This window comes from Phaseolus vulgaris, chromosome 4 (genome assembly GCF_051622355.1).
Source record: "Phaseolus vulgaris cultivar YP4 chromosome 4, ASM5162235v1, whole genome shotgun sequence".
Lineage (NCBI taxonomy): Eukaryota > Viridiplantae > Streptophyta > Magnoliopsida > Fabales > Fabaceae > Phaseolus > Phaseolus vulgaris.
The window spans coordinates 7,292,986-7,320,777 of record NC_143501.1 but is presented as its reverse complement, the minus strand read 5'-3'; the positions used below and the strand labels follow the sequence as shown (position 1 = coordinate 7,320,777).

The 27,792-nt window shown below is 28.7% G+C and overlaps 5 protein-coding genes across 5 annotated transcripts; 4 read left to right on the top strand and 1 right to left on the bottom strand.

Annotated features, from left to right (window-relative positions):
* Positions 1-3,438: 3,438 nt before the first annotated feature.
* LOC137836395 (uncharacterized) lies at positions 3,439-4,211 on the bottom strand. Its single transcript, XM_090301681.1, has 3 exons — positions 4,139-4,211; positions 3,986-4,054; positions 3,439-3,712 (listed from the first exon to the last, which is right to left on the bottom strand). Exons 1-3 carry the CDS (start codon positions 4,190-4,192, stop codon positions 3,638-3,640), a joined length of 198 nt encoding a protein of 65 aa, XP_090157807.1. The 5' UTR covers positions 4,193-4,211; the 3' UTR covers positions 3,439-3,637.
* A 1,575-nt stretch (positions 4,212-5,786) lies between these two features.
* LOC137836394 (uncharacterized) lies at positions 5,787-6,526 on the top strand. Its single transcript, XM_068645121.2, has 3 exons — positions 5,787-5,898; positions 5,986-6,054; positions 6,353-6,526. Exons 1-3 carry the CDS (start codon positions 5,845-5,847, stop codon positions 6,425-6,427), a joined length of 198 nt encoding a protein of 65 aa, XP_068501222.1. The 5' UTR covers positions 5,787-5,844; the 3' UTR covers positions 6,428-6,526.
* A 4,911-nt stretch (positions 6,527-11,437) lies between these two features.
* LOC137836393 (uncharacterized) lies at positions 11,438-12,198 on the top strand. Its single transcript, XM_068645119.2, has 3 exons — positions 11,438-11,550; positions 11,642-11,710; positions 11,987-12,198. Exons 1-3 carry the CDS (start codon positions 11,497-11,499, stop codon positions 12,059-12,061), a joined length of 198 nt encoding a protein of 65 aa, XP_068501220.1. The 5' UTR covers positions 11,438-11,496; the 3' UTR covers positions 12,062-12,198.
* Positions 12,199-17,089: 4,891 nt separating this feature from the next.
* LOC137836392 (uncharacterized) lies at positions 17,090-17,993 on the top strand. The gene is made up of 3 exons (XM_068645118.2): positions 17,090-17,185; positions 17,272-17,340; positions 17,641-17,993. Exons 1-3 carry the CDS (start codon positions 17,132-17,134, stop codon positions 17,713-17,715), a joined length of 198 nt encoding a protein of 65 aa, XP_068501219.1. The 5' UTR covers positions 17,090-17,131; the 3' UTR covers positions 17,716-17,993.
* A 7,209-nt stretch (positions 17,994-25,202) lies between these two features.
* LOC137836391 (uncharacterized) lies at positions 25,203-26,042 on the top strand. Its single transcript, XM_068645117.2, has 3 exons — positions 25,203-25,340; positions 25,432-25,500; positions 25,773-26,042. Exons 1-3 carry the CDS (start codon positions 25,287-25,289, stop codon positions 25,845-25,847), a joined length of 198 nt encoding a protein of 65 aa, XP_068501218.1. The 5' UTR covers positions 25,203-25,286; the 3' UTR covers positions 25,848-26,042.
* The last annotated feature ends 1,750 nt before the right edge of the window (positions 26,043-27,792 follow it).

The following is a 27,792-nucleotide window of genomic DNA, read 5'->3' as shown; positions in this document are numbered from 1 at the left end:
CAATGTTGGATGCAGGAGCAGAGGCACTATTTGTTGGAAGATCATAGAATAATGAGGCTGGTGGAGGGACAGTATTGGGTGCAGGAGTAGAGGCACAACTGGCTCGACAGGAGGTGCAGTATCAGAAAAAAAATCAAAAGCAGAATTATATGCGTTAGAAATAGGGAGAGATAAAGTGTTAGGGTCTTTAGGTAAGCCACTGTCCAATTTATATGGAAAGTGGTTTTCATGAAACAATTTATAAGTTGTTTTTTGTAACTTTTATATAAGGGTTGAACCAGTGGTTCACATTTATTTATTTGTTATTGGTGATAAAAAAATCATTATTAATTATTTAGAATCAAACTTTCCTTGATTTTGATAAATTAGTTATGTTTAACTTTCATATGAGTGTGGTTGAATTGAATGTAGTGGTATGAAATGTAGAATTCATTGACTCTTAAAAATTTATAATATTTAAATTTTATAAAAGTTTGAATTTCAAACGTTTATTGCTGAAATTTCAAAAGGTGTGTGGCATTGTATTGTTTGTGTCAACCTTAACACTTTGTTTAAGATTTAATATGAAGATTAAGTATTTCAATTTTAATTTTTCTTATGATATCTTTTATAGGAAACTAGAGGAAAGAATGTTGATATTTATTATTTGAATCTGAATGGTCTATCTAGACAATTTGAGAATATTAATAAGTGGGTATTTTTTTTTATCACTGTTATATATATATATATATCATGAATTTATTGGTGAATTTATATTGTATTAATCTTTCTATGCATATTTTATTGTGGTTAGTTAATGTCATTATTTTTATTTTATATAATAACCAATGCAAAATACTTCTCTGAAATTTTGTAAAATGTAAGAAAATGTTGATTAAAATATATGTACTTATAAAGTAAAGAAGATAATCTTCCTCAATAAGATAGAGTCATAAAAAAAAAGTGAGATATTAATTTATAAATAAAGTTCTTTCGTTACATAGTAACATAAATGAATTGTGACAAATTATTAATAGAAGATATTATTATGCATATGTTAATTGTTTGAATGGGAGAAATAGGTATGCTAAATTTGTTAAGCATTCCAATGGTGTTCGAATGTCTAACATTTTAATTTGGTTATTGAAAATCGATCGAAGAAATGATTAATGAGGTTGGACAAGAATGTTTTCAAGTAACATGTTGTATATGGATTGTATAAATTTATGCGTTTAATATTAAAATTAGTTAATATTAAGGCAAACAAATTAGTAGACTATTAAAAGTTTCACTAAATTGTTAAAGTTCTTTAATGAAATGCTTTTAGAAGAAGGTAATACATTGTCCATTCATCACTGTGAGACAAAGAAGAAATTATGTAAAATATTTATGGAATAAAAGAATTTTTTTTCCTAGTGTCATTGTATAAAAAGTACAAACACATGAATCAATAAACCAAATCCATACAAAAACAAACAATATTTTTAAGAAATAAAAACCAAATCTAACTTTTGAAACCCAAATTAAGTTTATTATAATTTTTAATTTTAAAATAATAAAACAAATGGGTGATCTCACCTATTTCGGTCTCAATTGGAAATTTTTTTTATCACATTAAAGTTCTAAAATATAAGAAATTAATTTGAGTTTTTTTTATTAAAAGATGAATGATACTGAAGAACATAAATACAAAACATTTTATATATATTAAGTTAAAAATGTTTCAATTCACCCAAGAACAAAAAGAAAACAAATGCTTTGTACCCAGATTGTTTTTGTAATAGGATTTTAAGAAAATTGTAGGATTGAAGTTTTAACTTGTTTACAAGTTATTCAACTTATGGGTAAACTTGTTCATTTAATAAAAAGAATTCAAAGTGATTTTTTTTTTCTAAATACCAAATATTTCATAATCAAATTCAGATAACCATAAAAAATAATCATATTCTTGTGAAGAAATAAAACAAAAGTTAAAAAAAAGCACACACACCATCATCAAAAGTTGTATATACAAAATTTACTCATATAAAAGTTTAGTTGATTAACTGAAATTTAGGTACTAAATGACACTACATATTTTTCTTGACAGTAACTATTTTATCCTACGTAAATCATTTAGTTCGTTATCATTTAGACATAAATATCTTCTTATCAGGATTGAAATTATTTTATAACTACTTTCTCTTTTGCACTCAACTTGCTACTAACAACACCAAATTTAACATACATTCTTAAAAAAAGTTTGGTTTGTTGTGTCAAAATGTACATTGAAATTCGTGAATCCTTTTATAAATTAATATCTTAGTTAAGCTGGCACCTCAAAATCATCAATCATATGTCATCTTGTGTAAAAACCATAAAAAAAGTACAAACATATAAGTGACTAAACCAAATCCATACAAAATAAACAACATTTTGAAGAATTAAATAAATCAGATCTAACTTCTAAAACCCAAATTAAATTTATTATAATTTTTAAATTTGAAATAATAAAACAAATGGATGACCTCATCTATTTCGATCTCAATTGAAAACAAATTTATTACATTAAATTTCTAAACTATAGGAAACTAAATTGAGTTTTTTTTATTAAAAGATAAAGGAAACTGAAGTAAATAAATAAAATACCATTTTTTATATTTCAGGGTAAAATTTTAATTTGATTGAGTTAAAAATGTTTCAATTCACCAAAAAAAACAAAACAAATGCTTTGTACCTGAATTGTTTGTGTAATAGAATTATAAGCAAATTGTAGGATTGAGGTTTTAACTTGTTTACAAGTCATTCAATTGATAAATAAACTTGTTTTTTTAGTAAAAGGAGCTCAAAGTGAATTTTAATTCTTTGTTTAAATACCAAATATTTTAGAATCAAATTCAGATAACTATAAAAAAATGAATCATATTCTTGTAGAAAAACTAAGCAAAAGTTAAAAACACACACGCACTATATAGATAGAAGATTGTTTATACAAAATTTACTAATACGAAAAATTTAGTTAATTAAGAGAAATTTAAGTAATAAATGAAACTATTTTTTTTTTCTCGTCGGTCATCATATTATTCGATGTGAATCACCTTGTTGGTTATCATTTTAGCATTCCTAAATCGTAGACATAGATATCTTCTTTTACTAATAAACACAAACTTGTATATATTATCAATTATGAATAGCTAGATATATAGGCTCCAATGTTATCTCATGAAAATTAGTTAATATTATTGAAATGGATTTGGTTTTCTCTAACAATAAATATATGTTATACAATATGCAGATTTCTAAAATCAAGCTACAATAAAATAAAGGCACGAGATAAGCAAACAACAATAGTCTTCCTTATACACAATCACGCCCCCATAAACTTGATCATATTGCCACCTTTACTCCAACATGTTTTGGATCACAATTTTTATAATAACCTTTTGTTATTAATAGTGTGTTTCTGAAGTATTTTACAACCATTCAAATTTGAAACTTGAACCATGATCATTAATGAAGTTGGTTTCTCTAATCAAAAGGACAATGATTACATTTGAAATAAAATGGAATTATGCTTTTGAAAAATGAAAATAAGATGAATACATTTGAAATAATAAACAATTATATTTCAAGTTTATTTGAAGGGAAATCCAACATAATTAAGATTTAATTTGTTTCATTAGTTGTTCATCCCTGTTGCACTCTTTACAGAATCAGCAACACCTTGTGCTTTTTCTTTCATTTGTTGCCCAGCCTATACACAAAAAATAGACTCATTTTAATACATGTGTTTATATTATTGAACCAATAAGAAATTGTAGTAAATATGACTTTCAATTTAGCAAATGTAAGATTTAATAAACATATCATGCATATTAAATTGTAATTGAACAATCATGTAAAAAAATTTAAATTATAAGAGTTATTAATAAACATTGTAAATTAGGAGATCAAACATGAATGTTGCCACATGATTATTAATCTATTTGTTTTAGACAAAAAATAGAGAAATAAAACATATACAAACCTGTTGCATGGAGTCTTGAGCAGATTGAGCAGCATTGCTAGCCTTGTCCATCATGTTGCTAGCCTTTTCCTGCAACACCACACAAAAACTTTTCTTTGAGTTCTCAATATTGAGGATGCATGCACATGCAGAGACACCAAGTTAAAGGCAAACCTGAGTTTGGCCCTTGGCTTGTCCAGCATTGTAGCTCAAGTTTTGGGAGTCCATCTTGTATTTTAAAATGTTAATGAAAAATCAAGTGATGTTTGTTTTAATTTTTCTTGTGCTTATTTTCCCATTCTTTGTTCTAATTTATATAGTTACTCAATGCAATGCATCTTTCGACAAGTGTTTGTTCTTCTCACAGTTTCCCTACACAAATTCTTATTCACAGTTTCTCCTTCACTTACGTTTCCCAGGGCACTTGGCAAGCTAATTATGGAAAGTGGGTTTTGCACTTTTGATCAACATATATATGCATGTGGAGGAGAACCATTCCAATCTACCATACCTTCTCTTGGACAAGTTCTAATCTTATGTGCTAATAATACAAAAAATTTAATTTGATTTTACAATCTTTGATATTTTAATATATGTTCATTAGTCAACCTATTCAAGGTACGCATAATATAATGTTATACAACTGAGAAAGCTTAGCTATAATAGTAAAATACAAGTTTACTATAAGAATTCTGATATGTTGACACTAAGAAGTGTAGTACGTTAGTTAAAAATCGCTAATGTGACAAAAATAATAATATTTTAGAAATTAGTGGGTCCACACCAATTTCAAGTTTTGTTTAAAATAAATTGGAAAAACAACCTTCTCAATTCTCTATTTTAGAATTTGTGTTTGAAAAAAAATTGTTTGACACCCTAAATAGTAAAAAACATTCATTTGACAACCCTTATAATAATATAATAAATATTTTAATTTTTTTAAAAAAATAATATATTTAAAATATTAATTTATTGATTTGTTAAGTTAGTATATTTACTGTTTGGAGTGTCAAAATATCCAACACTATTTGCATTTTCCCTCTTTGGTGTTTGCTCTACTCTATAATTTTTTTTTGGCTTGCAAGATTGATTATGTTGGTTGTTTTGGGGTTAGTCGTTGTGGTGGTGGCAGTTTGGTGGGCCACGATCATTTTCTTTCGAGGCTGATAATGGTATTGTTTGTGGTGGCGGGAGAAGTTATGTTCCTCTCTCGGAGGTGAAGAGATAGTTGGGAGTGTCAAACAATCTTTTTCCAAACGCAAATTTTAAAATAGAGAATTGAGAAAGTCACTTTTCAAATTTAATTTGAACAAAACTTGAAATTGGCGTGTGGGACCATTAATTTCTAAAATATTATTAATTTTGGTCACATTAATGATTGTTAACTAGCGTACTACACTTTATATTATCAACATATCAAAATTTTATACTAAACTTGTATTTTACTATTACAACTAGTATACCAATATATTATATGTATCTTGGATAGGCTGACTAATGAACATATATAAAAATATCAAAGATCATAAAATTAAATTAAAATTTTCATATTATTAGCACATAAGATTAGAACTCATCCAAGCTAAGGTATGGGAGATTGTAATGATAGATGAATGACTCTCCTCCACATGCATATATATGATGATCAAAAGTGTAAAAGCCATTTTCCAAAATTAGCTTGACATGTGCCCTTGGAAACGCAAGTGTTGGAGAAGAGAATGAATAAGAATTTGTGTAAGAAAACATGAGAAGAACAAACACTTGTCGAAAGATGTAATGCATTGCGAAACTATATAAATCACATCACAGAGTGGGGAAATATGCATAAGAAAAATTAAAAGTAACATCACTTGATTTTTCATTAACATTTTAAAACAGAAATGGACTCCCAAAACTTAAGCTACAATGCTGGACAAGCCAAGGGCCAAACTCAGGTCTGCCTTAAACTTTTTTAAGTCTCTGCATCTGCATGCATGCTCAATATTGAGAACTCATAGATAAGTGTTTGTGTTGAATTTCAGGAAAAGGCAAGCAACATGATGGACAAGGCCAACAATGTTGCTCAATCCGCTCAAGACTCCATGCAACAGGTTCTTATATGTTTTATTTCTCAATCTTTTTGTCCAAATCAAATAGGTTAATAACCATGTGATAACATTCATGTTCAATCCATATTTACAATATACATTAATAACTCTTACAAAGTAAAGAGTTTTACAAGATTGTTCAATTACAAATTAATATAAGATTGTTCAATTACAAATTAATATGCACAATATGTTTATTAAATATTATAGTAGGTAAATTGAAAGCCATATTTACTACGGTTTCTAATTGGTTCAATAATATAAACACATATATTAAAATGAGTCCATTTTTTGTGTATAGGCTGGGCAACAAATGAAAGAAAAAGCACAAGGTGTTGCTGATTCTGTGAAGAGTGCAACAGGGATGAACAACTAATGAAGCAAACTGAATCTTAGTTATGTTGGACTTGGTTTCCCTTCAAATAAATATGAAACATCATTGTTTGTTATTTCAAATGTATTAATCTTATTTTCATTTTTCAAAGCATGATTCCATTTTATTTCAAATGTAATAATTTGATTAGAGAAACCAATTTCATTAATGATCACGATTCAAGTTTCAAATTTGAATGGTTGTAAAATATTTTAGAAACACAATATTAATAACAAAAAGTTACTATAAAAATTGCGATCCAAAACATGTTGGAGTAAAGGTGGAAATACGATCAAGCTTATGGAACATGATTGCATATAAGGAAGACTATTGTTGTTTGCTTATGTCATGCCTTTATTTTATTGTAGCTTGATTTTAGAAATCTGCATATTGCATAACATATATTTATTGTTAGAGAAAACCAAATTCATGTCAATAATATTTAACTAATTTTCATGAGATAACATTGGAGCCTATATATCTAACTATTCATAATTGATAATATATACAAGTTCTTGTTTATTAGTAAAAGAAAATATCTACGTCTACGATTTAGGTATGCTAAAATGATAACCAACGAGATGATTCACATAAGATAAAATGACGACCAATGAGAAAAATAGACATTTAGTACTTCAATTTATTTTAATCAACTAAATTTTTCACACGAGTAAATTTTGTAGTTTGATCTCTCTAGTGCTTGTGTGTTTTTAACTTTTGTTTTATTTTCCACAAAAGTATGATTAATTTTTTTATGGTTATCTGAATTTGATTATAAAATATTTGGTATTTAGACAAAGAATTAAAATTCATTTTAATAATTAAAAAGTTTATCCATCAGTTGAATGACTTATAAACAACTTAAAACCTCAATCCTACAATTTGTTTAAAATCCTATTACGCAAACAATGATTTGAATTAAAATGATTGTTGTTACTTGAGGTGTCAGCCTAACTGAGATGTCAAGTTGCATAGTGATGCCTAACATGAAAACTTTTATATATAAAACAAAAACAATTTGGGTACAAAGCATTTGTTTTCATTTTGTTCTTGGGTGAATTAAACGTTTTTAACTTAATACCCTGTAATATAAAAAAATGGTATTTTATTTATGTTCTTCACTTTTATTTATCTTTTAATAAAAAAAAAACTCAATTTAGTTTCTTATATTTTAGAGCTTTAATGTGATAATGTTTTTTTTTTCAATTGAGACAAAAATAGGTGAGGTCACCCATTTGTTTTTTTATTTTAAAATTAAAAATGACAATAAACATAATTTGGGTTTCAAAAGTTAGATTTGGTTTATTTGTTTCTTATAATCTTGATTATTTTTGTATGGATTTGGTTTAATCACTCATGTGTACTTTTTTATGGTTTTTACACAAAATGTCATATGATTGATAATTTTAAAGTGTCAGCTTAACTAAGATGTCAACTAAAGTGCACAAAAGTTGACTCACAAATTTTAATAAACATTGTGAAACAACAAACCAAAGTTTTAATGAGAAAGTATGTCAAATTTCTTGTTGTCACTTCGAGAAATGAATGTTCATAACATAAGGTACTTTATACATCGCAAGTCGAGTGCAAAAGAGAAAGTTATAAAATGCTTTCAACCCGTGATAAAGCTCTAACACATGAACAAAATATCAAAAAAAAAAACTATCAATGATTTTATAAAAGATGTATATAAATAAAAGTTTTTATCATACAAAACAACTAGTAATCTTACGTATACTCACATAACATCATTAGAATGTTGTATTTGATTTCTTTTATTTCTAAGTGTTACATTTTTTTTTCTCAGCAAAAAATAAATAAAATAAAATGAAACACTTCATGGGTGTTTCAACCCTTATACGTAAAGCTCAAAGCCTCTTACCTAGAATGCCATAAGCGAAAAACAAAAAACTGCAACACTATAATTATAAAATTGTCTTATAAATGTAAATAGATAGTAGGATGTATTTGTAAATCCTTTCACCTTTTTTAAATTCCCTTAAGGAAATGAGTGTTTAGATTTCATAATGTCCCTTAAAATAACATTCTTTCCTTATTACAATAAAAAGTGACCTTTATTATTTATAGAATACTAAAAAAAGTCAAAAGTAGTTTAGTTAAAAATTATACTTGTATGTTTTATCTCATGTGGAGATTAGAGTGATATCCATAAGTAGTTTTTTGTACTCATGTAAGTCAGAAGTAGTATTAAAACAACTCTTGTAATCTTCTTGTTATAGTGGAACATTTTAGATGTTTCTTAAAGAAGAAATATGCATAACTCAAGTGAATCAACATAAAAATAACAAATTTTCATTGCTTTTGTCCATTACATGCTTTGCTTTGATGACCATTTTATTCTTATATATTATAAGTTTTGCGTAAAATATTTTAAATTTTAAATTTTGAACTATTAGAGGATCACATCAAATATCAACCCATAGTGTCTTTTGAATTTTTTTATAAAAAGTTTTAAGCTCTAATGAAACCCCCTCCCTTCCCTTCTCACTCTAGAGCTAACATATTCTTTTCACCTTTTTTTTTAAACATTTTACATTTTATATCTTCTTCATTAGATTGATGGTCCGTACCAAAACTTGATTAAAGTATTATTTGAAAAAAAAAATATTAGCATTTCCATATGAAAAAAATGTAATTCGTCATAAGTTAAAATTAGTTTATATACAATTTAAAATTTCAAAGAAGTTACATGTGATATCTTTTGCAAATTACATTGTTCATAAGTTAATTTTTATTTTATTTTTCTTATCATTTCTTCTCCTAAAAGTCCTTATAGAGAAACTTGTTCAAATAGACCTCACATAAATGATAAAGAATCTAAATCAATCTCAATTCTTTCTCTTATCAAACTAAATATTGGCCTCTACGTTATGAGGATCAAGTTTCTATATTTAAAAAAAAAAATTTAAATAATAATAAACTTAGTGATGATTTAAAACTAATGTTAAAATTTATATTTTAAAATAGAAAAAAAAGGTAAAAGCACAAGTAAAATGTTACCTACAATAATGAAAAAGAGAGGTTTTATGTTACATTTATTATATTAGTTGTCCAAAAATCCTAGTTAGTAAATTAGCAATGACATTTTTCTAATTTAGAGTAAACTTTCAACATCAATTAAGCTAGATCCAATGTGGAAAGTCTTCACTCTCCCAACCTCATGTAGTTTTGACGATATGTGGTTGGAGTTGTCAATTAAGGAAAAATAGATGGGGGAAGCCAATTGAGAAGATTGTGGAGCAGAATCCAATTGTTAAGACAATACTAGAACTATGTCCTCTGGATATTGAGAAGAAGGAAACATAATAAAAAATAAAACTCATGTTAAAGACACCCTATACCGTAAATCCTAAACCCTGAATTCTAAATTTAAATAAAACTCATATAACAATATAGTGGATCAAGTATCAACCCTCAGTCACAAAAAGATAAATGTTAAATTTACAGTGAAAAAACCCTAATACAACCATGGTAATCCTACTAGTTTTAAACTACATCCATAAACAAATAAATAATAAAGAAATTTAATACCAAAAAAAGGCAACATAGAACCTAAATTTCATTTGCAAATACTCAATTTTGTCTAATCGAACTACAACTACTTGCATCTACCTTAATTATATGTAACCCCATCTAATCAAACACTACAAGAAAATCATAGATAAAAACCAATTTTAGACACAAAAAATAATTAGTTGCTATAGTGACCAAATTAGAGACTATTTTGGAGACTAAAAATATTTTTGGTTTCTAAATTAGTTTCTATTATTGTTAAATGGTTTCTAAATTGGTATCTAATTAGCTACTAAGATTTTTGTTACCAAATTTATAATTTAAATAATTGGAAGTTAAAACCTTGGTAGCTAATTAGATATCAATTTAGAAACTATTTAACAATAATAGAAACTAATTTAGAAACCAATTTTTTTTAATCTTTAAAATGGTATATAATTTGGTCACTATAACAACTAATTATTTTTTGTCTCTAAAATTAGTTTCTATTTAATGATTTTCTTGTAGTGAAAACAATTACGCGCAAACAACACAAACAAATTGGCCATGCAAATCCACCCACAATGGAGGTACTTTTCCAAACACAACACAAAATGCAACTAAACAAAAACAAACCACTCCTGAACATAAAAATGACACCTTTCTTTGAGCCAATATTAGGGTTTTAAGGATTATGTTGACGAAAACGACTCTGACAATGGAAACACTTCAACATCCACCACCCAACTACCTTTTCATCGTTGAGACAAAGGAACAAAACTCCTCATCCACACAATGACCAACCTTGGAAGAATACAACCACGACCCACTGTACCACGACCCACCACGTCGAGAATCCTAACATACCTACCATGATCAATAGTGTTAGGTAGAGAAGAAATTATATAACAGAGTATAACGAAAAGGGAAAACGCAAATTCTAAAATGGAGAAAAAAGAAAGTCGTTTTACCAATTTATTTTAAACAAAACTTTGAAATCAGAGTGGGACTATTAATTTCTAAAATTTTATTACTTTTTGTCACATCAACAATTGTCAAGTCCTACTACACTTTCTAGTACCAACATATCAGAAATTTTATACTAAACTTGTATTTTATTATTATAGCTAAGCTTTCCAATAATATACCAATATATTATAAATACCTTGGATAGATTGACTAATGAACATATATTAAAATATCAAAGATTATAAAATCAAATTAAGATTTTCGTATTATTAGCACATAAGATTATAACTCGTCCAAGAAAATGTATGAGAGATTGAATGATAAATGAATGACTCTCCTCCACATGCATGTAGATCAAACGTGCAAAATCAACTTTCCAACATTAGCTTGACATGTGCCCTTCGAAACACAAGTGAAGGAGAAAATTATGAATCATAATTTGTGTTAGAAAACGTGAGAAGAACAAACACTTGTCAAAAAATGCAATGGATTGAGAAACTATATAAGTTACAACAAAGAGTGAGAAAATATGCATAACAAAAATTAAAAGTAATATCACTTGATTTTTCATTAACATTTTAAAACACAAGATGGACTCCCAAAACATGAGCTACAATGCTGGACAAGCCAAGGGCCAAGCTCAGGTCTGCCTTTAATTTTATGTTTTTAGTCTCTGCATCTGCATGCATGCTCAATATTGAGAATTCATAAACAAGTGTTTGTGTGGTATGGTAGGAAAAGGCTAGCAACATGATGGACAAGGCTAGCAATGTTGCACAATCTGCTCAAGACTCCATGCAACAGGTTCTTATATGTTTTATTTCTCAAAAAATTTGTCTAAATCAAATAGATTAAGAATCATGTGATAATATTCATGATCAATATATATTTACATATTCATTAATAATTCTTACAACGTAAAGATTTTTACATGATTTTTCAATTACAAATTAATATGCACGATATGTTTATCATATCTTACAGTAGGTAAACTGAAAGTTATATTTACTTCGATTTCTTATTGGTTCAATAATATAAACACATTTTATATTAAAAGTGAGTCTATTTTTTTGTGTATAGGCTGGACAACAAATGCAGCAAAAAGCACAAGGAGCTGCTGATTCTGTGAAGAGTGCAACAGGGCTGAACAATTAATGAAGCAAATTGAATCTTAATTATGTTGGACTTGGTCTCCTTTCAAATAAACCTGAAAGATTGTAAAATAAATGCGACAATACGATCAAGCATATGAGATGTGATTGCTTATAATAAAGACTATTGTTGTTTGCGTATCTAATGTCTTTATTTTATTGTAGCTTGATTTTACAAATATGCATATTTCATAACATATACTTATTGTTAGATAAAACCAAATCCATTTCAATATTCTTAACTATTTTTCATGAGATTGCATTGGATCTTATGTATCTAGCTATTCACAATTGATATTATATACACTTTCGTTTTACTAGTGAAAAAAAGAAATATATGTCAACATCTTCTAAAATGATAATTAGCGAGATGATTAATGTTGGATAAAATGATGATCAACAAGAAAAATATACAATTTCACTTAGCTCTTAAATTTCTCTTAATCAACTATATTTTTCATATATACTTTTCATATGAGTAAATTTTGTACAAACAATCTTTGATCTATCTAATTCGGGTGTGTTTTTAACTTTTGTTTTGTTTCGCCACAATAATATGATTCATTATTTTATGGTTATCTGAACTTGATTCTAAAATATTTTGTATTTAGACAAAAAATTAAAATTCACTTTGAGTTTCTTTTACTAAAAAAAGTTTATCTAATTGTTGAATGACTTGTAAACAAGTTAAAATCCCAATCCTACAATTTGCTTAAAATCCTATTACGCAAGCAATTTGGGTACAAAACATTATTTGTTTTCTTTTTGTTATTTAGTGAATTGAAACATTTTTAACTTAATCAGGTTACCATTTTACCCTAAAGTATAAAAAATGGTATTTTATCATCAATTTCATTTATCTTTTAATAAATAAAAACTCAATTTAGTTTTTTATATTAACGTGATAAATTTGTTTTCATTCGAGATCGAAATAGGTGAGGTCACCCATTTCTTTTATTATTTTAAAATTAAAAGTTATAATACACTTAATCTAGGTTTCATAAGTTAGATTTGGTTTATTTGTTTCTTACAAATGTTTTTAGCTTTTGTATGAATTTGGTTTAGTGAGTCATGTGTTTGTATTTTTTTTTTATGATTTTTACACAATATGACTTATAATTGATGATTTTGAGGTGAGTTTAACTAAGATGTCAATTAAAGTGCACAAAAGTTGATTCACGAATTCTAATTAACATTTTGACACAACAAACCAAACATTTTCTAAGAATATATGTTAGATTTAGTGTTGTGAGTGCAAGAAAGGGGTATTCATAACGTAAGTTACTTTATACATGTGAATTTTAGTGCAAAAAGACAATTTTTATAAGGAGCTTCCAACGCTTGACAAAGCTTTGACATGCACACAATATATCAGTAAAAAACTATTAATGGTCTTATGAAACACATTTATAAATAAAAGTTTTTGTCATCAACTAATAGTATTATATATATAGACTCACAACTTGATTAACATGTTGTATTTTATTTTTTTCTTATTTCTAAGTGTCATAAGACTCTCTTATAAATGAAAATAGATAGTACGATGTATTTGTAAATCCTTTCACTTTTCTGATATTCCCTCGAGAAAATGAGTGTTTAAATTTCATAACATCTTAAAAAAAATTTCTTTGCTTCTTAAAAATAACATTCTTTCCTTGTTACACTCAGAAGTCAAATATATAGAGTACTAGAGAAAAGCCAAAAGTAGCTTAGTGAAAAATTAACACTTGTATTTTATCTCATGTGGAGATTAAAGACATATACAGAAGTAGCTTTCTGAGCTTATGCAAGTTAAAAGTAGTAGTAAAAACTACTTCTACAATCTTCTTATTTTAGTGGACCATTTAAGAAGTTTCTTATTGGAGAAATAGGCAAAACCAAGTGAGCCAACATAAAAAAAAAAAAAGCTAATTTTCATTGTTTTTTCTATTACATGCTTACATGGCCATCTCAGAAAAACAAGAAAAAATGTAATTCATCGTAAGTTAAAATTTGTTTATAAAAAAGTTCAAAGGAGTTACATAAGATATCTTTTACAAATCACTTTGTTCATAAGTTTATTTTTATTTTTATTTTTCTTACCATTTTTTCTCCTAAAAATCTTTACTGAGAAACTCATTCAAACATAGCTAAATAAAAATAAAGAATCCAAACCATTCTCAACTCTTTCTTTAATCAAACTAAATGTTGGCCTATAAGATCTAAGGATCAAGTTTCTATATTTTTTAAAAATTATAAAATCATAATAAACTTAGTGATGATTTAGAACTACTACCTTTTTAAAAATAATGTGAAAATTTATATTTTAAAATTAAAATAGAAAATAAAAGCACAAGTAAAATGTTATCTACAATAGTACAAAAGAGTGGTTCTATGTCATATTTAATATGTTAGTTATCCAAAAATCCTATATAGAAAATTCACAGTGGAATTTTTCTGATTTAGAGTAGACTTTCAACATCAATTGACCTAGGTCCAATGTGGAAAGTCTTTTGTCTCCCAACCTCATGTAGATCTTAAGGATATGTGTTGCTTTCTATATGCATACTTTTTCTCGTAGCAATAAAGTTCTACATCCTCTTTGATGGGAAAAACGCATGCGAAAGCAACACACACAATCACGAATCAACTGTAGAAAATAAACAACACATGATTTAGCGTGGTTCGGTCGCCAACTGCAACCTATATCCACACGGACAACTATTAGGTTTTCATTATGTCCTGTTGCACACCAATTATCTCTTTAAATATAAATTATAAAGAGGACACAATGATTAAGCCCACTCACTAAACATGGTGTCTAGTCAGCCCAACCCAATTGGTCTTTGCTCATACCCAACACTCTTCTTGTTAGATGAGAGTTTCCTTTACTAGGTTGGATTAAAATTAACACTTGATTTTAACTTTGTTAAATGTCTTCTTTTATTTCAAATATTATGTCCATAACAAAATTTGAACTAAAAGAATTTGTTTAAGCAGTTACGGTTGAAGTTCTTAGTTGAGGTTAAATAGATGAAGAAGTCAATTAAGAAGAGTATGAAGGAGAATCCAGTTTTTAAGCCAATAGTAGAACTTCGTCCACCTACTACTGAGAATAAGGAAACATAATAAGAAAGAAAATCCATGCTGAAGACACCAACCACTGTCACATAGATTACAAAAATGGAAATAATTTACTATTGGTGTTGACTTAAGCACCACGATGTCTCTACTAGTAGCAAAAACTTTGGTAGCTAATTAGATACCAATTTAGAAACTATTTAACAATAATATAAAATAATTTAGAAACCAATTTTTTTTTAGCCTCTAAAATGATCTTTAATTTAGTCAATATAACAACTACTTATTTTTTTTATCTCTAAATTGATTTTTATTTAATAATTTTCTTGTAGTGCAAAGAAGTTTTGAATAGATGCTACCTTACTTTCATTTAGAGAAAACCGCATTACTATGAAAAGTTGTAATTTTTAGTGAGGGATCATACAAGGTAAATTGTCAATGACCGAGAGTTATATTTATTGTAAATTAATTAGGATTGATAGATGTAAACATATAGATAGGACATTGTGGAATCAATTTTTCTGTAATTTCCTATTAAAACTTTCTCAACCAAAATTCTCTATAGGAAAACAAGATTGAGGTAAAAAGAATACATTTAAAACATCAAATCAAATGACTAATTATTTTATATCTCTAAATTAATTGTTATTTCATGATTTTTTTAGTGCATCATTCAACTATCTTTTCACCTCTGAGACGAAGGAACACAATGTTGGAGATCCCACATCGACTAGAGATTAGAGCCTTTCATTGTATATAAGTGGGTGCAAACCTCACTCCATTGAGCCGGTTTTATGGGGTTGAGTTAGGCTTAAAGTCCACTTCGTAACATGGTATCAGAGTCATTTCGAGCCTATCCTAGCGAGTATTTGTTGGGCCTATCGTGCCACCCGTTATCGGGCCGCTATCGGACCACCCATAATATATAGTCCCACGCACGAGTTGGCAGTCTCGGCATGAGGGGGGGTGTTGGAGATCCCACATCGACTAGAGATTAGAGCCTTTCATTGTATATAAGTGGGTGCAAACCTCACTCCATTGAGCCGGTTTTATGGGGTTGAGTTAGGCTTAAAGTCCACTTCGTAACACATAACTCTGCCCACCATAGTAAACACCATTATCAGTGTTGGAAGAAAATGATCGTACCACACAAAACTGCCACCCATCACACAATACCACCACCATGATGATTAACCTCAACACATCTACCATGATCAATCGCACCAACTATAGAAGATATCAAATAGTAGAGCAGACACTAAAGTGGGAAAATTCAAATAGTGCTAATACTTTGACACTCCAAATAGTAAATATACTCATTTAACATACCAATAAAATAATATTTTAATTATATTCACTTTATTTTTTAATTTAAAATATTATTATAAAGGGTTTTGAAATGAATGTTTTCTACTATTTAGGGCGTTAAACAATCTTTTCCCAAACAGAATTGAGAAAGACAATTTTTCAAATTAATTTGAACTAAACTTGAAATTGGTGTGGGCCCACTAATTTCTAAAATATTATTATTTTTTATCACATTAGCGATAACTTGTATTGTTTACCATTATAGCTAAGTTTTATCAGTTGTATACCAATATATCATATGTACCTTGGATAAGTTGACTAATGAACATATATCTTAAAATATCAAAGATCGTAAAATGAAATTAAAATATCCGTATTATTAGCACAAGATTAGAACTCGTCCAAGAAAAGGTATGAGAGATAGGAATTATAAATGAATGACTCTCCTCCACATGCATACCTATGCTGATAAAAAATGCAAAAGCTACTTTCCAAAATTAGCTTGACATGTGTCCTTGGAAACGCAAGTGAAGGAGAAAAGTGTGAATAAGAATTTGTCTAAGAAAACATGAAAAAAAAACAAACACTTGTCGAAAGATGCAATGGACTAAGAAACTATATAAATTACAACAAAGAGTAGGAAAATATGCATTAAAAAATTAAAACTAACATCACTTGATTTTTCATTAACATTTTAAAACATAAGATGGATTCCCAAAACATGAGCTACAATGCTGGACAAGCCAAGGGCCAAGCTCAGGTCTGCCTTTAACTTTGTTTTTCTAGTCTCTCATTGTGCATGCATGCTCAATATTGAGAACTCATAGACAAGTGTTTGTGTGGCAGGAAAAGGCTAGCAACATATTGGATAAGGCTAGCAATGTTGCTCAATCCGCTCAAGACTCCATGCAACAAGTTTGTATATGTTTTATTTCTCAATTTTTTTGTCTAAATCAAATAGATTAATAATCATTTGATAACATTCATATTCAATCCATATTTATAATATTCATTAATAACTCTTACAATGTAAAGAGTTTTACAAGATTAATGTAAAGAGTTTTACAAGATTGTTCAATTACAAATTAATATACACGATATGTTTATTAAATATTATAGTAGGTAAATTGAAAGGCATATTTATTATGATTTATGATTGGTTCAATAATATAAACACATCTTATACTAAAAGTGACTCTATTTTGTTATGTATAGGGTGGGCAGCAAATGCAACAAAAAGCACAAGGAGCTGTTGATTCTGTGAAGAGTGCAACAGGGATGAACAACTAATGATGAAAACTGAATCTTAATTATAATGTGCTTGGTTTCCCTTCAAATAAACTTGAAACATCATTCTTTTTTTTTTTTCAAATGTATTCATCTTAATTTCATTTTTTCATAAGCATGATTCCATTTTATTTAAAATGTAATAATTTTCCTTTGATTAGAGAAACCAGTCTCATAAATAATCACGATTCAAGTTTTACATTTGAATGATTGTAAAATATTTCAGAAACACACTATTAATAGCAAAAAGTTACAATAAAAATTGTGATCCAAAACATTTTAGAATAAATGTTGCAATACGATCAAGCTTATGGGACATGGTTGTGTATAATGAAGAATAAATGTTTGCTTATCTCGTTCTTTTATTTTATTGTAGCTTGATTTTATAAATCTGCATATTGCATATATTGTTAGAGAAAACCAGATTCATTTCAATAATATTAACTATTTTCATAAGATAACATTGGAGTATATATATCTAGCTATTCAAAATTAATAATATATATAAGTTCATGTTTATTATTGGAAAAAATATATTTTCGTCTACGATTTATGTATGCTAAAATGATAACCAACAAGATGATTCACGACGGATAAAATGATGACCGACAAGAAAAATACAGAGTCACTTAATACTTAAATTTATCTTAATCAACTAAATGTTTCATATGAGAAAATTTTGTATAAATAATCTTTTATCTATCACAATCTTTTATCTATCTAGTGTATGTGTGTTTTTAAATTTTGTTTTGTTTCTCTACAAGAATGGGATTTATTTTTTATGGTTATATGAATATGATTCTAAAATATTTGGTATTAAGAAAAAGAATGAAAATTCACTTTGAGTTCCTTTTACTACAAAAACAAGTTTATCCATTAGTTAAATAACTTGAACAAGTTAAAACCTTAATCCAACAATTTCCTTAAAACACAAAGAATTTTTTTTAATTTTGTTCTTCGGTGAATGGAAACATTTTTAACATAATCAAATTACAATTGTACCATGAAATACAAAAAATAGTCTTTTATTTATTTTCTTCAGTTTACTTTATCTTTTAATAAAAAACTTAATTTAGTTTCTTATACTTTAGAACTTTATTGTGATAATTTTTTTTCCAATTGAAACCGAAAAAGGTGAGGTCGCGTATTTTTTTATCATTTTAAAATTGAGATGTTAGATTTGGGTTATTTATTTCTTAGAAATGTTGTTTTATTTTTTATACAATTGTTGCAGTCACTCATGTGTTTGTACATTTTTATGGTTTTTACACAAGATGACATATAATTGTTGATTTTGAGCTATCAACTTAATTATTGAGAAGGAACTAGCTTATTCTATCAATGCCCTAAAAGAGGGCTTGGATCAAGTAAAGAAACTTGAAGTTTGGTTGCATATGTGAACATTGATCCTACCTTACTCTCATTTAGAGAAACACGCATTAGTAATAAAATTTGTATTTTTTGGACTGATAATGTATTAACTTTATAATCTTTTATAATGAAAAAGTTATTTTTGTGGTATCATGGTGTTTTTTTTATTTTACATGTTTTCTTTTCTAAGCATTGTACATGTTGTGATAAGGAGAGATCATACAGGATAAAATGTCATTGACCGACCAAGGTGTTACATTTATTGTAAATTACAAAGGATTTTATATGTAGACATATAGATAGGACAATGCTGAATTGGTTTCATTGAAGTGCCTTATTAAAACATTGTCGACCAAAATTCTCATTAAGGAAAAAATAATTTGGGTACAAAAGAATACATTTAAATTGTTTACATTTAGTTCAAATAAAACATCAAATGTGTATTGATAACTCTCAATTTTCTTATGTTTTTATAGAGTAATTGCATTTTATTTGGGTTTCTTTTATATTTATTTCTTATTTTTTAGATTAGATTTTTACTTTCTTTGAAATAAAAGAGTTTCTAAAAAATGACTTAAAAATGACTTTTGTAGCTTATATTTGGTTCAATTCATCTAATACAATGTTTTAACCTTTTGAAAATCAAATTTGAAGATGGAATTGACCCAAGAATTGTGGAAGAAGCTGCTGAAGCAATGGAACTTCAAAATCGAGAGCTAAAATGTTGAAATGGTGTAGAAACATGCACCAGACGGTCAACGCTTTGCTAAAATGGGCAAAAGACAGTCAACATCAACAATAATTGGATCTAGAAGATCAACAATGTTTGTAAAGAGAAAGCACATAAGTCAATTAGGATGTAATTGGGAATTGGGGATCATTAACTGTCAAAGTTGAAACTCATTTCAATTTAGAAACTCTATGAATAAGATTTAAAAAAAACAAAGGGAGAGAGGGGGGTTGACAAAAAAAGTACAAAGTAGTTTTAGTTTAGTTTCCTGTTATTAGTTTTCTATTTTGAAAAGTGATTTCTAATAAAAGTTCTTTGTTTTCTTATATATTTTTTTCCGTAGTTTCTTTTTCTCTTCGTGTTTTATCCTCAACCCCACCTCCTTAATTAATAATTGTGGTGAAAGTGTGGAACAAAGACAAACTATAGATAGAAAAGTTATCAAAATAATCGATACGAGTCATCTACCAGCACATCCTCAACCCACCTCCTTAATTAATAATTGTGGTGAAAGTGTGGAACAAAGACAAACTATAGATAGAAAAGTTGTCAAAATAATCGATACGAGTCATCTACCAGCACACAAATCCAAGTAGTTCACTTGAGCTTTACTCAACCCACAAGGAGACTTTGGTTAAGGAAAGAAACCTTTTCTTGGAGTGCTTCTTTCTTTTTCTTTCATTTGGCCATGATCAATCTTTTATGCTAACTTGTTTTCTCTAATTGTTTGTTCATTGTGTTTTTGTGTTTGTTTGATAATATGGATCATCTTTCTAGTGGTGAATCATCTAAACAACATTCTCCTAAAAAAGGTTTCCTAATTGGAGAATTGAAGGAAGCTAAAAGAACCATTGCACAAAAAGAGGAGGCATTAAGACAAATGGAGGAAAGAATTCAAAGATTGGAAATGCAACATGAAAGACCTCTAAGACATAGAAGACAACATCATAGATATGAATCAAGAAGTTCTCACAGTTATGGTAGCTATGATGAAGAAACTGAATGGAGGAGACATCCATATGAAGAGAGGCGCCAAAATGTGGCTAAGCCTTATTTTCCATTTGTAAAATTACCTAGTTTTAAGGGAGATGGCGATCCTAATGTGTATTTAGGATGGGAAGCTAAATGTGAACAAATTTTTAATGTACATGAGGTCCAAGATGACCAAAAGGTAAAGTTAGCCTCCCTAGAATTTTTAGACTATGCCATGCAATGGTGGCATAAACTTGTAATGGACATTGGGCTAAACAAGAAACCACCCGTGGTTTCTTGGAATGATTTAAAAGAATGCATACGCGCTAAATTTGTGCCTCCATATTATAGGAAAGACATTTCGTTGAAACTCCAAAGGTTTCATCAAGGCACGCTTAGTCTGGATGCTTATTTTAAAGAACTTAAAATGCTTTTAACTAATATAAACATGCATGAAAGTGAGGAGTCCAAAATGGATCGCTTTGTAAGTTGTCTTAAAAGGGAAATCTAAGATGTGGTAAAATTGCATGAATATTCTTCTTTAGAAAATTTGGTTCACCTTGCCATCAAGGTAGAATCCCAACTTTCAAAGAAAAACTCTTTTAAAATATCTCACAGTGATGGCTTTTACCACACATCTTGGACAAATAAACAAAATTCTACTTCAACTTTTCCCTCCAATTTTAAAAAGGAGTCCACTTACAAACCCAAAGATCCAAAATCTTCACCTTCAACTCCTATATCACCTACCAAAACCTCGAGTAAAAAATGTTTTAAATGTTTAGGTTTTGGTCATATAGTCGCAAATTGTCCAACAAAGAGAACCATGATGGTTAAGGAGGGCCAAGTAGTTAGTGAACATAGTGATAACTCATCTAGATCTAACTCCCCTTCCTCTTCAAAAATCCTTAGTGAATATGAGTGTGAAATACCTTGTGAAGGTGACTTATTGATGATAACGCGAATGTTGGGCACAATTCCAAAACCTTTGGATGATACCCAAAGAGAAAATATTTTTCACACCCGCTGTCTTATCACCAACAAGTTATGTTCCTTGATTATTGATTGGGGTAGTTGTACTAATGTGGCTAGTACAAGAGTTGTGGAGAAGTTAGCCTTACCCACTATCTCTTATACCAAGCCCTATAAATTACAATGGCTTAGTGCCGAAGGTGAAATCATGGTTAACAAACAAGTCCTCATAAACTTTTCAATAGGAAAGTGTAAAGATGAGGTTTTATGTGATGTTGTGCCCATGGAAGCAACTCATGTTCTTTTAGGAAGGCCTTGGCAATATGATAGACATGTTTTACGTGATGGCCTATCCAACACAATGTCTTTTTCCTTCCAAGGGCGCAAGGTTACCTTAAAACTCCTCTCTCTCCACAAGGTCAATGAGGACCAAATAAAAATGAAAACTAAAAGAGATAATGAGAAAGCAAAAGAAAGAAATGATAAACTGAGTCACACTATTTTATCAACTAAATCACTAATGTTGACTCGTGCTATGCCTCAAGTTGAACCTCCAAGGTATTCTTCTTCTTTGTCTTATTCATTACCCAAAGTTCCTACTGCCACACCATATTGGATAAATAATGTTAAGGATGATTTTTACTTACCTCTTAATGGTTTTCACCTTTTAAGAGGATTTTTTCCAAAGAATATCATCATTCCCAAACAATCTTTTCCAACATGGTCTGTTTATAGGACATCTTTTTCTGAACTCCCAACGTTTCAAGATGCTAAGTCAAGTTTGCCTATCTCTTCTTGCGTTCTCTTATCTAATTGCAATCTGACTTTGTCTTATGCAGGAGTACTAAATTCGTGGTCGAATTTTCTTCAACTTGGAGGGCATGATGTGATCCAAAAATACATAAAGATGACCAAGGATGCTACACTCACTAGTACAAAAATAAGAAAAGAACGCTCCTTATTTAATGCGGTTCAGCGCTTAAACGCATTCGTAAAAAATACAGTGGCATTTTTAAAATTATTTTGATTTACAAATGCGGTTATTTAAATAACCGCATTTGTAAATACCGCATTTGTAAATCAAGAGCTTCCATTTACAAATGCGGTTATTTGAATAACCGCATTTGTAAATCAAAACGCTTGATTTACAAATGCGGTTATTTAAATAACCGCATTTGTAAATGATTTTTACCCTAAAAATTTTAGGCGCTCAACAGTTTCGTTCATTCTTCGTTTGCGCTCATATCTGTTCTTCGTTTTCTCTGGTTGCGAAGTTCTTCATTTTCGAAGGTACGTAACTGCATTGCCCCTTATTCTCTTGTTTCCATTGCTCCTAACAACTGCATTGAACTCCAATGGCTTTCGCTTTCCATATTGCTTTCGTTTTTAATGGGTTTCGCTTTGCATTTTGAAGGTGTACTCTTCCATTGCTTCCGCCGCTGTCGCATTTCGCTCTCGCCGCTCCGCCACCGCTTCCGCCGCCGCACTCGCCGCAGCTGCCGTGTTTCCTCTTCTCCCCTTCCACTCTTCACCAACAACGTGCCCCTAAAACCCCAGCTCATTCAGAAGAATATACAAATGCGAGCTCATTCAAAAGAATATACAAATGCGGTTATTTCAAATAACCGCATTCGTAAATCGCATTTACAAATGCGGCTCTATAGCCGCATTTGTATTTCTCTGATTTACAACTGCATGCTGATCAAATGCGGCTCTATAACCGCATTTGTAAATGTAAAATAGCCGCATTTGATTAGCATTTCTGCGCTAGTGACTTGAAGGGTCATCTCAACAAGCAAATAAAGACCTCGTTAATAGGAGAAATGGAGAAAGCCCAAAGCATTTGAAGTTCTTCTTATTAGTCTTCTCAAAAGATGAGGTCCAAGCCAATTAATATCTTTTGTAATATTTTTAGAATAGTTTCAAGACAGAACATTAAAAGGGTAGTAGGAAAAGTCACTTTTCTAGAATAAGAAAGTGACTTGAAAAGGGGTGGCATTTACCTTGTCTTTTCATATGCCTTGCCTTTTCATTTACAAGTGACTCTTCATGTATTTTTACCTTTTCATGACCGGTCCTCTATGCCTATATAAAGAGGAGCCTTGCTTTTGTAAACATAAGTTGAATATTGAAATTGAAAGTGAAGTTACTCTCTTGAATTTGAGTGGTTTCTTTGTGAGACTTGCTCTCCTTCTCTTTGTCTTATCTTGTGGGTCTTGGGAATCCTCAAGTGGCGACACTCTCACTCATCTTGGAGCCTTCCACCATCCAAGTGGCGTGATCACTCCCATTGTCTTCAACCACATAAGTTTCTTCAACTCTTTATCTTCTTCTTCCATACCCATTCTATATCAAAAACTCTAAAACATGTTTTGTTTCTTGTTCTTGATTTTCAATCGGTCAAATGTTGCTATTGAATGTTTCTAATCAATAGTTTGTCATTGGTTCTTGTTTTAATCGGTTGAAATTACTTGTTGATGTTCTATTCGGTTCATGTTCTTGAAATGGGTTTCCCATGGGTTTCTTGATTTGTGTTCTTGAAATGGGTTTCTTGATTTGTGTTCTTGAAATGAGTTTCTAATGGGTTTCTTGATTTGTGTTCTTAAATTTCTTGTAGAATCTTGATCCAATTCTTGAAAGTGTCATATGATGTTCCATCTTCTAATCAACTCACATCAGCAACTAAACAAAAACAAACTACTCTAGGCACAAAAATAATACCTTTCTTTGAGCCAAATTTAGGGTTTCGAGGATTATGGTGACGACAACGAATCTAGAAATATCAACACTCAAACAACCACCACTAAAAGAAAATCATTAAATAACAACTAATTTTGAAACCAAAAACAATTATTCATTATATTAATTAAGTTAGATATTATTTTGTAAACTAAAAAACTATTCGTATATAAAGTAGTTTCTAATATTAATAAAAAATTTTAAAAATAGTTTCTAAAATGGTATATAATATTAACTATCAATGTTTTAGCTACTAATTAGTTTAGATTCTAAATTAGTCTTTAGTTAAATTAGTGACTCTTATTCTTAACATATCGTAACTCTTATACTAAACTTGTATTTTACTATTATAGCTAAGTTTTATCGGTAGTGTACTAATATATTATACATATCTTTGATAAGTTGACTGAACATATATTAAAATATCAAATATTGTAAATTCAAATTAAAATTTGTGTATTATTAGCACATGAGATTAAAACTCGTCCAATCTAAGGTATGGGAGATTTGAATGATAGATGAATGATTCTCCTCCACATTCATATATATGTAAATAAAATGTGCAAAAGACTTTTTCCAAATTTAGCTTGACATGTGTCCTTAGAAACTCAAGCGAAGGAGAAAACTATGAATAAGAATTTGTGGAAAAAACGTGAAAAGAACGAACACTTGTCGAAAGATGCAATGCATTGAAAAACTATATAAATTACAACAAAGAGTGGGAAAAATAATGCATAAGATAAATTAAAACCAACATCACTTGATTTTTATTAACGTTTTAAAACACAAGATGGACTCCCAAAACATGAGCTACAATGCTGGACAAGCTAAGGGTCAAGCTCAGGTATGCCTTTAAATTTGTTTTTCTAGTCTCTTATTGTGCATGCATGCTCAATATTGAGAACTCATATACAAGTGTTTGTGTGGTATTGCAGGAAAAGGCTAGCAATGTGATGGACAAGGCTAGTAATGCTGCTCAATCTGCTCAAGACTCCATGCAACAGGTTCTTATATATGATTTATTCCCAACTTTTTGTCTAAATCAAATAGATTAATAATCATGTGATAAAATTCATGTTCAATCCATATTACAATATTCATTAATAACTCTCACAATGTAAAGAGATTTGCATGATTGTTCAATTACAAATTAATATACACGATATGTTTACTAAATCTTATAGTAGATAAATTGAAAGCCATATTTACTATAATTTATTATTGGTTCAATAACATAAACACATTTTATACTAAAAGTGTATTTTTTTGTGTATAGGCTGGGCAACAAATGCAACAAAAAGCACAAGGAGCTGTTGATTCTGTGAAGAGTGCAACTGGAATGAACCGCTAATGAAGCAAATTGAATCTTTATTATGTTGCACTTGGTTTCTCTTCAAATAAACTTGAAAGATCATTCTTTGTTTTTCAAATGTATTCATCTTATTTTCATTTTTCAGAAGCATGATTCCATTTTATTTCAAAATGTAATAATTTTCCTTTGATTAAAGAAACCAATTTCATTAATGATCACAATTCATGTTTCACATTTGAATGTTTGCAAATTACTTTAGAAAAACACTATTAATAATGAAAAGTTGCAATAAAAATTGTGATCCAAAACATGTTAGAGTAAAGGTGGCAATACGATCAAGCTTATGGGATGTGATTGTGAATAATGAAGACTATTTGATGTTTTCTTATCTCGTACCTTTATTTTATTGTATATTCATTTGATAAATTTGCATATTGCATGAAATATATTTATTGTTAGAGAAAACCAAATCCATTTCAACTATATTAACTATTTTTCATGAGATAACATTCGAACATATATGTATAACTATTCATAATTGATAATATATACAAGTTTGTGTTTATTGGTGAAAAAATATGTCGACAATTTAAGTATGCTAAAATGATAAACAACGTGATGATTCACGTCAGATAAAATGATGACCGATGAGAAAAATACACATGTAATTTAGTACTTAAATTTCTCTTAATCAACAAAATTTTTCATGAGTATATTTTCTATAAATAATCTTTGATCTATCTAGTGCATGTGTATTTGTAACTTTTGTTTTGTTTCTCCACAAGAGTATGATTCTTTTTTATGGTTATCTTAATTTGATTCTAAAATATTTGGTATTTAGAAAAAGAATTAAAATTAACTGATGTTGAATGACTTGTAAACAAGTTAAAACCTATATCCTATTACGCAAACAACTTGGCTACAAAACATTTGTTTTCTTTTTTTCTTGGGTGAATTGAAACATTTTTAACATAATCAAATTACAATTTTACCTTGAAATATAAAAAATACTCTTTTATTTATTTTCTTCGGTTTCATTTATCTTTGAATAAAATTTAGTTTATTATATTGTAGAACTTTAATGCGATAAATTTGTTTCCAATTGAGACCGAAATAGGTGAGATCACCCATTTTTTCTATTATTTTAAAATTAAAAATTATAATAAACTTAATTTGGGTTTCGAGAGTTAGATTTGGTTTATTTGTTTCTTAGAAATGTTGTTTGTTTTTATATGAATTTGGTTTAGTCACTAATGTGTTTCTACTTTTTTTTATGGTTTAAACACAAGATGACATATGATTGATGATTTTCATGTGTCAACTTAACTACAATGTCCACTAAAGTGTACAAAAGTTGACTCCAAATTTCAAATGAACATTTTGACACAATAAATCAAACATTTTCTAAGAATGTGTGTTAAAATTAGTGTTATCGCCGCAAGAAAATGGTGTTAAAAAATAAAATACTTCATATATAACAAGTTGAGTGCAAAAAGATAAAGTTGTTATAAAAGGTTTCTGACCCATGATAAAGCTCTGACATGTGAACAATATATCAGTAGAAAACTATCAATGGTATTATGAAAGACGTTTATAAAAAAATAAATAAATAAAATCATACAAAAATAACTTACAATCTTACATAGATTCACACAACTTGATTAACATGTTGTATTTGCTTTTTTTTTCTTATTTCTAACTGTCATATAAATGAAAATAAATAACAAGATGTATTTGTAAATCTTTTCAATTTTTTGAACTTCCATCGAGAAAATGAGTGTTTAGATTTTGTGTTTAGATTATAGAAGTAGTTTTTACTACTAATTCTAACTTACACGAGTACAAAAAAATACTTTTGGATATCCCCTTCATCTACACATGAGATAAAACACAAGTGTTGATTGAAATTGGTTTGGATTAATGACATTAAACAATTATTTATTTCAAAATCATGAAAATGTTATTCTTTTAAAGATGCACTTCT

What these genes read in the sequence shown, in the direction of transcription:
- LOC137836395 (XM_090301681.1), bottom strand. Translation starts at nt 4,192, where the DNA reads ATGGACTCCCAAAACTTGAGCTACAATGCTGGACAAGCCAAGGGCCAA. An exon ending in AAGCCAAGGGCCAAACTCAG is followed by an intron (nt 4,055 to 4,138) that starts GTTTGCCTTTAA and finishes GTGGTGTTGCAG; the next exon opens with GAAAAGGCTAGCAACATGAT. An exon ending in CTCAAGACTCCATGCAACAG is followed by an intron (nt 3,713 to 3,985) that starts GTTTGTATATGT and finishes TTTTGTGTATAG; the next exon opens with GCTGGGCAACAAATGAAAGA.
- LOC137836391 (XM_068645117.2), top strand. Translation starts at nt 25,287, where the DNA reads ATGGACTCCCAAAACATGAGCTACAATGCTGGACAAGCTAAGGGTCAA. An exon ending in AAGCTAAGGGTCAAGCTCAG is followed by an intron (nt 25,341 to 25,431) that starts GTATGCCTTTAA and finishes GTGGTATTGCAG; the next exon opens with GAAAAGGCTAGCAATGTGAT. An exon ending in CTCAAGACTCCATGCAACAG is followed by an intron (nt 25,501 to 25,772) that starts GTTCTTATATAT and finishes TTTTGTGTATAG; the next exon opens with GCTGGGCAACAAATGCAACA.
- LOC137836393 (XM_068645119.2), top strand. Translation starts at nt 11,497, where the DNA reads ATGGACTCCCAAAACATGAGCTACAATGCTGGACAAGCCAAGGGCCAA. An exon ending in AAGCCAAGGGCCAAGCTCAG is followed by an intron (nt 11,551 to 11,641) that starts GTCTGCCTTTAA and finishes GTGGTATGGTAG; the next exon opens with GAAAAGGCTAGCAACATGAT. An exon ending in CTCAAGACTCCATGCAACAG is followed by an intron (nt 11,711 to 11,986) that starts GTTCTTATATGT and finishes TTTTGTGTATAG; the next exon opens with GCTGGACAACAAATGCAGCA.
- LOC137836394 (XM_068645121.2), top strand. Translation starts at nt 5,845, where the DNA reads ATGGACTCCCAAAACTTAAGCTACAATGCTGGACAAGCCAAGGGCCAA. An exon ending in AAGCCAAGGGCCAAACTCAG is followed by an intron (nt 5,899 to 5,985) that starts GTCTGCCTTAAA and finishes GTTGAATTTCAG; the next exon opens with GAAAAGGCAAGCAACATGAT. An exon ending in CTCAAGACTCCATGCAACAG is followed by an intron (nt 6,055 to 6,352) that starts GTTCTTATATGT and finishes TTTTGTGTATAG; the next exon opens with GCTGGGCAACAAATGAAAGA.
- LOC137836392 (XM_068645118.2), top strand. Translation starts at nt 17,132, where the DNA reads ATGGATTCCCAAAACATGAGCTACAATGCTGGACAAGCCAAGGGCCAA. An exon ending in AAGCCAAGGGCCAAGCTCAG is followed by an intron (nt 17,186 to 17,271) that starts GTCTGCCTTTAA and finishes TTTGTGTGGCAG; the next exon opens with GAAAAGGCTAGCAACATATT. An exon ending in CTCAAGACTCCATGCAACAA is followed by an intron (nt 17,341 to 17,640) that starts GTTTGTATATGT and finishes TGTTATGTATAG; the next exon opens with GGTGGGCAGCAAATGCAACA.